Here is a 13,745-nt window from a genome sequence, read left to right as displayed (position 1 = left end):
TTATTTTTCCAATCTCATTTCTCATCAGTCCCTGATCACACCATGGACTATAATGCACACTAAGTATGGGCAGTTCCCCAAATGTGCTATGATCTTTTTCAGCTGACCTGAAGAACAGAAACTTGGGAATGGAAGGATCAATATTGTTTACAGAAGTGTGAAGCTTTGTGGATAAGGTAGGTCTTGAATTGAGGATATGTACCCAAAATAATATGGGGCCTGTATATACAAGAAAAACTATAGGGAAAAAGTGAGGAGACTCCTCTGGTTGGAACAGACAGTTGGATTTAAGTAACAAAAAAGAGGCATACAGAGAGAGTGGTGATAAATTGATAAAGGACATACATTATCAGTTTTCCTAGGTTAACAAGGTTGAATGGGAAAATAGCAAGTTATGCAAACAATGAACAATACTGATGAGTCTCAACTATTTTAATTTTGTTTACCACACTCATAAAACTATAACAATAATAAACAACAGTAACAATAAAATATTGATTGATTGTGGGTGGTATAAAACCTAGGGTGGTCATTACAGTATTAAAAGCATCTATCACAAGATTTGTCAAACGTTAAGACCATCTTCTGGAGAAGGAAACTTACATAATAGATGGAAAGAATTTCTGGTTGAAAAATCTAACTGCACTTTTGAGTCATTAACAATACAAAATATTTGTATAGGATTTCTAGAAAGGACCATTTCCTAATTCTAGAGTCTGGCAGAAGCAAAGAAGATGAATGGGGTAATTGTCACAATATATTTTAAAGCAACACTTAATGTAATGGGAAGGGGGATGTGAGAAAGAACATATAATAAATACTGCTCATGGGACTCTAAGTTTTGAAGTTATTTGCTCATATCCTCAAAATCTTCTTTGCTGTGTCTTTATCTTTTCCATCTCAATGTATTCTTTTCATTAATCAAGGGTGGAGGTTTTCTCTGCTACCTGTCTGGAGGTTGACCTGAAACAAACCTGAAACAATAGGGTAAAAAACAAACACAAAAAACTTGGGAGTTAAAAGTGGTAATGAAAGAAAAAACATTTTTATCTTCAGACTACTTTAAGTAATTATTTAAAGAAAATATTGGGTATCATGAGCCTTGAAAGCTTCAAACCCATGCCCAAGAAACTACTGTGATGACTTTACAATTATAGATATAATATTATATCTTAAAATACTAAAATAGAACCACATTAATGCTCATTTTGTAACCTAGATGTCTGCTAATATTAGGTTAACACAATATTTACTATACTTGATACTTTTAATTACATATTATTAAAATATAAACATAATTAACTCTAAATGTTTAATTTTAGACTCTGATTCTTTTTCATTTAGTAGCTATATGATCATAAAAATTACTTCAGTACATAATGTCTCATTTTCCTCATCTGTAATATAGGGATAATAGGGAAAATTATGTAACATCATAGGCCTGTTAGGATAAAATAAGCTAATACATATGAAACTCAAGAATGCATTTCAGATAGTGCTATTAAATGTTGGTTATTAAATAGCTGTCTGAAGGTTTACCTTAGATTTTATGTATTTTTCAATTTCAAAATTGATGTTCTTCCAATATTTTATGTCATATAATATTGTTTATTGGAGAAGGCAATGGCACCCCACTCCAGTACTCTTGCCTGGAAAGTCCTATGGACGGAGGGGCCTGGTGGGCTGCAGTCCATGGGGTCGCTAGGAGTCAGACACGACTGAGTGACTTCACTTTATTTTTTCACTTTCATGCATTGGAGAATCCCAGTGATGGGGGAGCCTGGTGGGCTGCCGTCTATGGGGCCACACAGAGTCGGACACGACTGAAGCAACTTAGCACAATATTGTTTATAAACTATATTCAAGAGTAGTACGAAGTCATGAAAATAATCATACTGAGAATTGGATTTTTTCTGAACTTTTGCTTAAAATTTTCACAATTAACAAATCTTAGTCAACTTTTTTTCAGATTCAGAATATTGTGAAAGTATTTAGAAATGATCTTTTAAAGGCCTAGAGCAATCCTTTGCTTGTCTGATTATCTACAATTATGCAGTTAGGTTGAATGAAATGTGCTTCTTGGCTGTGACCCATAGACATTGGCAGTATAGCATTTATGAGATGAAATAAAATAATGCTAGTGCTGGTTTCTTCTGTTGTTTACACTTCACTTATTACTTGACTAACCATATTTTATTCAGGATCTACCAAAATAGCAGGCATGAATAAATATAGATTGTTCCCAATTTATAAATAAAAGTTGTATTCTAGAAATTCATTTGTAATTTAATCATTTGTAATACAATTATTTTCTTATTAAAGTCACTGTAAAAACTCAGATGGTAATGGCCCCTAAAGTAACACAAAAGCAGAGGAAGTTATATGTGGGGGGTGTGTGTGTGTATAGACTTTCTGTGAGACATGGGTAAAAAGGAGGTGATTGGGGATATGTTTGGAGGTCAAGCTTCCAGAGTCAGCAGCTATGCAGTAGAGTTGGCTCAGAACAGCTTTATACAATAGTTATTTTCTGTGTGGAGTAAGGAGGTCAGGGAGATACAGCGACCTCAGAAAAGGAAAAACATAAGCTAGCAGTAAATAAGTGAGTATCTGTTAAAATAGTGTGCTTATATTTTTGGTAGTTATAACTTTGAAGTCTGCAATTGTGTTGTGTATGTGATGAGATAAGGGAAGATCAGGAATACAAAGATAAGTATTTCTTTTACAAATGAACCTAGATTAGCCAAAACATATTGGGATTCAGCAATGTGATAAAAACAAAGTAAAGATTACTGGATCATGCTTATTATTCCACAATATCACTCTTTCTCCATATAACATTATTTCCTTTGCCTTCTCCTCCAATATACTGCTTACTGCTGCCTTCTTATCCCCACTCTTCATTTTATTGAGGAACTGTACTACACTGGATAAATTTTTATCCTTTAAACATCCACTTTATCTTTAGAAGTAAATTTATTGACTTGATTCATGAGAGATTTCATACTCTGCTTGTTTAATCATTTAACATTTATTGTCTTTGACATCCAAACTCAGGCTTTAAAACTTTGGAAACTTTAGTCTATTACTTGTCCCTCTAAGTAGAAAATGTAATAAATTTAGACACAGCTGCCTTAGTTTTTTCAAACTGGAACACATGGCAGATTATACAGATTCTACAGTTGTCGAATGCACACTTGTATCACTGCAGCAAACATTTTTTGAATTTAAAATTCTAGTGAAATCTTTTTGAGAATAAAATGCCTCTTTAGTCAATTATTTAAGATATATGATGCTCAATAACATACTGTCTTTAAGTTCTCCCAGTTTAGTCCCTACCAATATTTGGACTCACGTTGATGTGGTCTGGCTTTCTCTATGTGTCTAGATATAGTACATCATTTATCCCATTGTTATATTCGAGGGGACTGGACCAAAGAACTCGATCCATTAGGGAAAAATATATATTCTGAAATTCCTACAAAAAGAAGGTTATTGGCAAATTTTCTGCAACAGGGGCAGTAACAAAGTGCTCTTTACTTTGAGCTTGGGGCAACTGGTTTTCCTTTGGATTGCTCACCAGAATCACTGTAGGTTTTATGGCTGGCTCAGAAAACTACACAATAGTGCAGATAAAGGAAAGAGGCTGGATTCAATCTGAAACCTTGATCTTTAGCTGACTAACGATCATTTTCTCCCAAATTATTCAGAGAGCAGCAGGTCACATTGTCAGCAGAAGGAACATTGTTGATTTGTTCAATATTATTTTGTTATACTCAATTTGAGATCTTTTACTGATTCATCCCAAAGGGAGTTGACTCTATCACAATTAAACACTTTGATGACCCTATACTATCTGCTAAGGAATCCAGCAATAAGATACTATGGAAGCACTTTAGTATTATGAAGAAATATTATCAAATTGATGTATAAGAGAGTGACTTTATGAAAAAGTTTGGTGCACAGCTGGCCTCATTAAAGTAGCTTAACAAATTAACAGACCTTGATTAAGTTGGCAGTATCTTTGGGTAGGAGATGATTTTGCTGTATCTTAGACTGAAAATCCCCAGAAAACATGTCTTCCACTGTAACAAAACACAACAAATTCCTAAAAAGCTAGGAATGGAAAAATAGTTTATTTGTATGTAAATATATTTAATTAAGAAGCTATTAGGCAAGACATTGCTTTGATTATTTGGAATATGTAGGTACTATATTTATCTGCCTAAAGGATTGGCTTAACTAAAATTTATTTCAATAAATATTAAGCAGATTAATTAAACTTATTCATGTAAATTCCTGGCTATATAAATAGGAAGGAAATAATATATTAAGTAGACCATTTTGAATTGAAAGTAGGAAAATTTTGGCCACTTTGAAGACATACTGCAAATTAAGCCTTTCTTGAACAAAGACTTCTTCAAATACTTATAAACAAAAGCATTTTTGTGGTTAATTTTTGAAGTATTTACTAATTCAAGAGAATTTTGGTGCAAAAAGCATAACGTATTTGATTGATATTTTCAGACACCTGCTGCTAGGAAGGTCTGAATAACTCCATATTCACACAACTCTCATTATAATAGACTGTACTATGTGAAGATTTTTTTCTTCAGTGTCACTACTAACTCATATTCGTACTTTAAAAAATCTACCACAAATTAGAAGTGTCACTGCTTTGAATGACCTTAATGCAACTCTTCTCCTGTACATTTGGACCTGTCAAGGACTTAAGTTAATTAAATCCTTGAGCAAATTTTATTAATAAATCAAAGCTATTTTCACAGTTTGAAAAAGGTAGGCTACTAATATTACCTTTTGTATGGAATCAAATTGTTTATGCAGAATTGTAACTAGATAACTTATTAAATGACTGTAGACTCTGAGTAACATAGTTCTAATACCATTATCCATGGAAGTCAATGATAAACTTCACAAAAAGACAGATTTCACGAGTTACAATTTTGCTTGTTTCTGAAAAGTGCAAACCAGAATAATAGTCCACACATACATATTTACAACTATTTTAATACATTGGTGACATGTTGTGATCTAAGCATCCAAAATGTTTATAACCATTCTGGAAACTCAGTAAGATGCTATTTTATTTGTCTTCATATAGTTTCTACCTTCAAACATCCACTTGTTTTCCTGTTAAGAAAAGTAACTTCAAGTGACATGTGATCTAAGCATCCAAAATGTTTCTAACCATTCTGGAAACTCAGCAAGATGCTATTTTATTTGTCTTCATATAGTTTCTACCTTCAAACATCCACTTGTTTTCCCGTTAAGAAAACTAACTTCAAGTGCTTTAAAGGGCACTATTTTTTCACTTAGTCTGTATGTTTTTAAAGCATTCTGTGCTATTTACTTATTAAAAGCTTAATGACTGAATGAAGATAGTATGAATGGATTGACTATATGTTCTGATGCTGAGCTGGCTGTTTGGTTCACTTATAATTGGTAAATAAATTATTCATTTAAAGTGAGCTTCTTTCACTTAAATTGTTTGAGTGGGGAAAGCACTTTTGTTATCCCCATTATAATTGTTTGTGAGGTAAGTATGGACAAGGATGTAACAAACCAGGGATATATGAAAATATCAAAGCTCTAAGGAAAGAGAATCACGTATTTTTTCCAGAAAAATACTTTGTTAGTGAAGGCATGCAAAATACATAGTTTCTTAAGCTACTGATGAATGTATTGTGAAGTCCGTTTATCTTCAATGAAAATAAAGTCATTGCATATATTTCCATTACATAGCCATAGTCAAAAGGTTGGAATGTATGTACCCACAGCATAGTATTTATGGTAGTCTATTAAGTTCTATTAAGAACTGCTTTTTATTATTATGTTTTTGGGGAATCAAATATCCTCCATTAAAAATTTGATTTTTTTGTGTATAGCTTTCACCCAAAACCAACATATTTTACATATCCCAATTTAGGAAACAGCTCTTAGATACTATGATTTGAACTGCAAAATGTTAGCTACCTTCCTTAACTAGTAAGCTAAAACTTATTATAATCAGACTTTCATTTAGCTAAAACATCAAAGCCATAAAATAAAGCATATTTAAATGCTTTCATACTGCTGTAAAATTTCATTTGTGAAAAATACCTGGGGAAAACATCTTTTTTTTTTCCCCTCTAATGTTAAGTTTTGTATCTGAGCAATATTATTTTTATTAGTTATCATTGGCCAATATTATCCTTATGTTTACCTATACAGAAGCTATATATTCATACTAAGCAATTAAAACTATTTCCTGGGAGGTGTGTTCTCTTGGGAAAATCACAAAATTTTCCTCTATTAAAGTACAGGAGGATTAAGAAGATACTGATTTTGTACTTTCATTTTGGTTATAAGAATATATGCCTTATTTTGAATACACAGATTCTAATAGAAAACACATCCTAATAGAAAACAGTTATTTCAAGTTGCACACTTATGAACACAGACACAACAATCCAAATTAAGTATATTTGTTCGTCATGTCTAATGAACTATAACAAGGCTAAAATTCAAAGCATACTAAATTATGCCTCAATGAAAACATCTTGGTAAAGTTTCATCAAAATAAATATTACGTGCTGCTGATAAAAACATTTTATCAAACAGAAATCTTTGTGTATGCAATTCAGAGTGCTAGAAGAAACATTTGATAAAGACTTATTAAAATATATTAGTTTTACTTATTTTCAGGGGAAATAAGATAAAGTAAATTTTAAGTCAAAAGTATCAAAGGTTTGGGGTTTTTTGCTCCCAAATATTATTTCATCTAATTAATTTAAATTTAATTTATTTAAGTGGGAGATTAGAATATCATGACTATTTCTGAACAACCTTCTTCATAAAATGGGATTTTTGAGAGATAGTTGTTTTAAAATGTCTTGATCCATGGTATTTAAAGTTCATTTAACTATATTTTCTCTCTGCACATATAAGGAAAGAACCAACACCAGGCCATGTACAGGTGAGAGGAAGTAGGTAAAACAGTACAAAATTTAGATAGTATGTTATGCAACTCTTGATAAAGTGGTAGATTAACCAGTCACAGTGCAATCAAGGCCATTCTGCTATTTGTCAGTTGTTTAGCAGCTTGATCTTTTAAATGGAAAACCATGTTGTTGGCTACAGGGTCAAAGGAGAAGTAATACTGGACACCTTGTCTCCTATTTTCCATGGTTTGAATATCCAAGTAAATAAAAATAGAGTTTTTAAAATCCTGTTCCAATGTAGCCCTCTGAATTGTAGGAAGTGTGGAGAAAATAAAATCTACATTTGTATAAACTTACCTTTAAAAATTGATTCATAGCATCTGATGGCATGGCAAACTTCACAACATTTAGTGGTTCAGCTTCTACTATAATATCAAAACTAGGGAGTGGAATATTTAAATTGGAGTGAAAGTTTAAGCTGGCAAGCTCCTTGATAACAGTGGGATTCTGGACCTCAGAGAAATCTTTTAAAAAACCAGATTCCTTGGCATCAAGGACATCCTTGAACTCAGTGGCATGTTTAAAACTAACAGAATCCATGGGGCCAGGATAATCTTTGAAACAGGGACCAAATCTGTAGTCATCAAAAATTGTATAACTCCTACCAAGCTTAGGTGGATTCAATTTAGATGTGGTCAACTTTTCAGGAGTAGAAATACAGTTAGTGCCAGCAACAAAAATTGAGGAGTTACTATAAACAATATTAGGAATAGCAGAACTGGAATTGATTTTCAATTTGGTCTCAGAGAGATTATTAGCATTGCTGGTACTAGAATGATGATGAGTGTTTATGATATGATAATTGGGGTTGATGACAAAGTTGGAGCTAATGATATGAGTAAATCTGGGCTCATGGTTAGTGTCTGAGGCACAGTTGGTATAAGTTGGGCTAATAGCACCAGTGCAACTAGTGCTGTAACTGGTGTCAGTGACATTGACAGTGCTAGAAGTAGAGCTGGGACTGGCAGCATAGCTATTTCTGGCCCTACAGTTGGGGTTATCTACAAAATTAGAACCTACTGCATGGGTAAATCCTGGGACATATTCAAGGTTTGAACCACAGTTTGAAATAGCTACATAGTTGTGGCCAGCAGCACTGATAGATTTTGTTTCATAGATGGAGTTAGCATCCTTGTTAGGACTGAAAGCAATATTGTGACTAGTAGCATTACTAAGCCTGGCATTATAGCTAGAATTAGGGTTTTTTTCAAGATCAGAGCTATTATTATTGGGACTAGGGCTATTATTGTTGAGGCCAGGGTTATTGTTGTTTAGGACAGGGCTATTATTGGGTCTAAGGCCATTAATGTTGGGGCCAGAGACACTGCTGCTGAGTCCAGGGCTGAAGGGATGCAGTCTTATATTTTGGGGTCCAGAACCATTGTTCTGGAGGTCAGATTCATTAATGTTAGGGCTAGGTGCATTTTTGGGGCCAAGTCCATTGTTGAGGCCAATGATACTGCTTGAATCAATGCTGAAGCCAGCACCCTTGCAGGAACCAGAAGTGCAGTCTGGGCCAGCTCCATTTTGGAGTCCAGAGGTGTAGTTGGGATTAGAGTCATTATTGGAGTCAGCAGTACACTCCTGATAAACATCAATATCTGGGACAAAGACATTTTGTGAATTGTTGGTGTGTTTGTCTTCCTCAAAATCAGTGTTACATTTGGAGTTAGCATCATTTTTAGTAGCACTATCAATGTTAGAGTCAGGTTCACTGCTGGATTCACTTCCACCGTTAGAGTCAGCATCACTGTTAGAATCAGCTCCACTTGTAGAGTCAGCATCACCACTGGGATCAGACTCATTGCTTGTGTCTGCATTATTTTCAGCATTACTATCTTTTGGATCAGTGTTATCAGGGTCAGACTTATCTTTGGGATCTTTCCTGTCTTTGGTATTGCTTTCATCTTCAGGGTCTGTTTCATCTTCAGGCTCTTTCTCATCTTCAGAATCTGTCTCATCTTCATGTTTTGCCTCATCTTTCAAAAGAGGCTTGTGTTTGGCCTTATCTTTGAGATTGCCAGTAATGACCAGTTTAGTCTCATCATCAGGATTGGCCTCATTTTCAAATTTGGCAGTAAGTTTAAACTTACCCTCGCTTTCAAGGCCAGCAGCGTTGCTGGTGTTGATGACATTGCCTGGGCCGGGGGTACTATGGTGGCTCATATTATTTTGAGGATTCATTGGAAAGGTATGAGTAACAGTAGAGCCCATGAGATTCTGGAAAGCTGAGCAACTTTCACAGTGTAAAAAAGAAGTTGAACCTAAAGAATATTTATAATCCTCCTGGTGGAAAGGGCAGCGGATGCCCACAGAATGCTCAGGATCCAAGGATCGAGATAAAGGGCTGTTCTGAGAACTCTTGTGGTGTCTAATAGATCTGGAACTCAGAGAATATTTAGAATCCAAGGGAACTTGGAGATGTAAAGGACAGTCAGGGTCTGAATCATCATCAAAATTAATGAGACACTTATGAAAAGAAAAATTATTGATTTGTACAAAACATTTAGAACATAAAACAGCTCCAGTGTCTAAAGTGTATGTGTTATTTCTGTGAGTCTTGGGGCATACAGCAAACCAAAGGCTCATGGAAGTAGGGTGGCAGAGAGGCACTAAAAATTCAGAGATGTAACCCTGAGGATTTAGGAAATGAACAGGACTCATTTGAGACCTGGAACTCTGAAATCTCTGTAGGTATCTATAGTCTGTGTAACAACTCTTACAGACAGAAATTTTGTGGCTGGCATTTCTGTGATGCTTGTTATTCATGAAAGTATTTGGGTTTGAAAAAAGGTTGTGGCTGCGCTTTTCCATTAACTTAAGCTGTGAGTCTTGCTTATCACTCAGAGTTGGTGATGTCTCTTTGAATCTTACAATCTTGTCATCACTTGGGTATCTCACAAGCTGAATTCTGGACACTGCTAGAGAGAGAAGAGTAAAATATAAGCAAGAACAATGAAAAAAATGAATTTGACAAACACAATAAACATTACACACACACAAATCTGTGCAAAGGAAAAAAATGCCATTTCCTTCAATAGGTTCTTACTATTGGATATTTCAAAAGGAAGCCATGATGCTACAGTTTCTGCTCAAACAGCTGTCATATTGGGCTTATTAAGACACAAAAATGAAACATGGTCATTTATCTCAGATTTTATTCTCTTCAGATTCAGAGAACTTAATCTTTAGTTTAAATAGGAATTCATTGGCATCATTTGGCCAAAATAAAACTTGCTTTTCACATATTGGATACTGCATATCTATATTAATTTTATCTTGCTTTTAGAAATATTGGGTTGACCAGAAACTTTGGGTTTTTCTATAAGATGCTATGAATGAATTTTTTTGACCATTCTAATACTGGCAATATTTTCTTTCCTGGAATATAATCCCTATAATTAATACAATCTTCATGTTTTGAAACAAAAATTTCTTTGGTCTTGATGTGTCAAAATGGCAAAATTTCCTGATAGTAAATGTATTATCAAGGATCAGTTTTATGCAGCTGTCAAGAACTCACTGGCATATGATTCTGGAAATTTAGATATTTACCTATACCTCAACTTTAAAATTACAGTTCAGTAAATGTATGGAATAACTGTTCTTCAGGTACACAGGCAGAAATAAAGTAAAAATCATTGTGATTTAATTTTAAAACAGAAGATTTCTTTCCACTATTGCCTTAAGTCCTAAGAACAATTTCTCCATGTTTTGGCATCAAACACTGCATCATATTTGGGGAGGAGTCAAGGAACACTGAGTAGTAGCTTCCATTTAGAAACTAACAGTGAATTTTTATATAGAAGGAGATGTGTCTTCTCATCCAGTTTCTCTTAGGGTCATATAGAATACTTAGGATAAAATTTTAATTATATACTCATAATCTTTAGGTATTTATAAAAGAGAAAAATTTAAGTAGGTCCATTCTGAAAAGTATTCACTGAATATATATATATATATATATATATATATATAGTTTCAATTTTATATATAAATGATTTGGTCTACTATGAAACATTTAAAATGTATAGTCTTCATAAAAAAAGGAATTCACATTCTTATAAATACAAGCAGTCATTATGTTGCCCTCATAGCAGTCAATGGTGTATGCATAATGTAAAATAATGTAGACTTGCTGCTGCTGCTGCTACTGCGTCGCTTCAGTCGTGTCCGACTCTGTGCGACCCCATAGATGGCAGCCCACCAGGCTCCCGAGTCCCTGGGATTCTCCAGGGAAGAATACTGGAGTGGGTTGCCATTTCCTTTTCCAATGCATGAAAGTGAAAAGTTAAAGTGAAGTCACTCAGTCGTGTCCGACTCTTAGTGACCCCATGGACTGCAGCCCACCAGGCTCCTCCATCCATGGGATTTTCCAGGCAAGAGTACTGGAGTGGGGTGCCATTGCCTTCTCCAATGTAGACTTAGTAGTATCTATTTCTATGCTTTATAGTAAATACTCAAAGCATGACTATACATTTATTAACTCAAGCTGAGTGCCAGGAAATACTGAAAGAGAGGGGTGACTAGTATTTTCAGTGGCTCTATTCTTCAATAATATGCACTATATATTTTATTCATACAGTGCTATTATTATAAATTAATGACAAAGGCTTATTCCCTGACAAAAACAAAAGAGTGATGTAATTTGGCTACTTGTTAGACTTTTTCACATTCAAGATAATAGGGAATATAAAACAGTTGTAATTAATCTGGAAAAAAATTGCAAGTATATGGTATTGAAGGTGTACACAGTTCTTAAACTCAATGAAATACACCATTAGAAAAAAAGGCCCATCATGCATGAGTTTGTATTATTAAACTGGATAGTATCTTGTAATTAGGAATGAGGTATAACACTAAGAGTAAGATAAAAATGAGACAGCAGTACACAGGCTGCCCCACAGAGAGATCCCAAATCATAAACAAGAAAGTAGCTCTCATTTAATAATCTTAAAGATGTATCTCTGATATCCAGAAGCAAATGAATGCATTCATATGCAAAAGATGAAATAGAACATCTACGTCTGTGCTTGCTAAGTCACTATAGTTACGTCTAACTCATTGGGACCCTATGGACTGTAGCTTGCCAGACTCCTCTGTCCATAGGATTCTCCAGGAAAGAATACTGGAGTGGGTTGCCATTCCCTTCTCCAGGGGATCTTCAAGACCCAGGAATGTAACTTGTATCTCTAATGTCTCCTATGTTGGCAGGAGGGTTCCTTATGACTAGCACCACATGGGAAGCCAGAACATCTATAATAACCAATTTATTTCTACATGATGATCTGTACCTACAGAGTTTGGTGTGGCAACAAGCTACAAGTCCTTTCATTATAGGGGACTGGAATGCAAAAGTAGGAAGTCAAGAAATACTTGGAGTAACAGGCAAATTTGGCCTTGGAGTAGAGAATAAAGCAGGGCAAAGGCTAACAGAGTTTTGCCAAGAAAACGCACTGGTCATAGCAAACACCCTCCTCCAACAACACAAGAGAAGACTCTACACATGGACATCACCAGATGGTCAATACTGAAATCAGATTGATTATATTGTTTGGAGCCAAAGATGAAGAAGCTCTATACAGTCAGCAAAAAGAAGACCGGGAGCTGACTGTGGCTCATATCATGAACTCCTTATTGCCAAATTCAGAATTAAATAGAAGAAAGTAGGGAAAATCACTAGACCATTCAGGTATGACCTAAATCAAATCCCTTACGACTCTACAGTGGAAGTGACAAATAGACTCAAGGGATTAAATCTGATAGACAGAGTGCCTGAAGAACTATGGATGGAGGTTCATGACATTGTACAGGAGGCAGGGATCAAGACCATCCCCAAGAAAAAGAAATATGAAAAAGCAAAATGATTGTCTGAGAAGGCCTTACAAACAGCTGTGAAAAGAAGAGAAGCAAAAGGCAAAGGAGAAAAGGAAAGATATACCCATCAGAATGCAGAGTTCCAAAGAATAGTAAGGAGAGATAAGAAAGCCTTCCTCAGTGATCAATGCAAAGAAATAGAGGAAAACAATAGAATTGGAAAGACTAGGGACTTCTTCAAGAAAATTAAGAGATCTCAAGGGAATATTTCATGCAAAGATGGGCTCAATAAAGGACAGAAATGATACGGACCTAACAGAAGCAGTATATATTAAGAAGAGGTGGCAAGAATACAGGGAAGAACTATACAAAAAAGCTCCTCATGACCCATATAATCACGATGGTGTGATAACTCACCTAGAACCAGATGTGCTGGAATGCCAAATCAAGTAGGCTTTAGGAAGCATCACTATGAACAAAGCTAGTGGAGGTGATGGAACTCCAGTTGAGTTATTTCAAATCCTAAAAGAAGATGGTGTGAAAGTGCTGCACTCAATATGCCAACAAATTTGGAAAACTCAGCAGTGGCCACAGGACTGGAAAAGGTCAGTTTTCATTCCAATCCCAAAGTAGGGCAATGCAAAAGAATGTTCAAACTACCACAGAATTGCACTCATCTCATACGCTAGCAAAGTAATGCTCAAAATTCTCCAAGCCAGGCTTCAGCAGTATGTGAACGGTGAACTTCCAGATGTTCAAGCTGGATTTAGAAAAGGCAGAGGAACCAGAGATCAAATTTCCAACATCTGTTGGATCATAGAGAAAGCAACAGAGTTCCAGAAAACCATCTACTTCTGCTTTATTGACTACGCTAAAGCCTTTGACTGTGTGGATCAGAAGAAACTGTGGGAAATTCTTAAAGAGACGGGA

General features: G+C 35.0%; 1 protein-coding gene across 8 annotated transcripts in view; it reads right to left on the bottom strand.

Annotated features, from left to right (window-relative positions):
* Positions 1-417: 417 nt before the first annotated feature.
* Positions 418-13,745, bottom strand: part of LOC147340723 (uncharacterized) — a 467,968-nt gene continuing 454,640 nt past the window's right edge. For 6 of the 8 annotated variants that reach the window (XM_086386242.1, XM_086386239.1, XM_086386245.1 and 3 more), the window contains 3 exons: positions 7,296-9,919; positions 4,000-4,082; positions 418-974 (listed from right to left, as the gene is read on the bottom strand). In XM_086386242.1, the coding sequence (XP_086242368.1) occupies positions 4,005-4,082; positions 7,296-9,919 (2,702 nt within the window). In that variant the 3' untranslated portion in view covers positions 418-974; positions 4,000-4,004. The remainder of the gene's footprint in view (positions 975-3,999; positions 4,083-7,295; positions 9,920-13,745) is intronic. The other 2 variants (XM_086386241.1, XM_086386246.1) reach the window with 1 other exon arrangement.

Source organism: Bos grunniens, chromosome X, assembly GCF_055505025.1.
Source record: "Bos grunniens cultivar Pamir isolate PY7600 chromosome X, Bosgru_T2T1.0, whole genome shotgun sequence".
Taxonomy (NCBI): Eukaryota; Metazoa; Chordata; class Mammalia; order Artiodactyla; family Bovidae; genus Bos; species Bos grunniens.
Note: the sequence above shows the minus strand (reverse complement) of the source record. Positions and strands in the feature narration are given on the sequence as shown.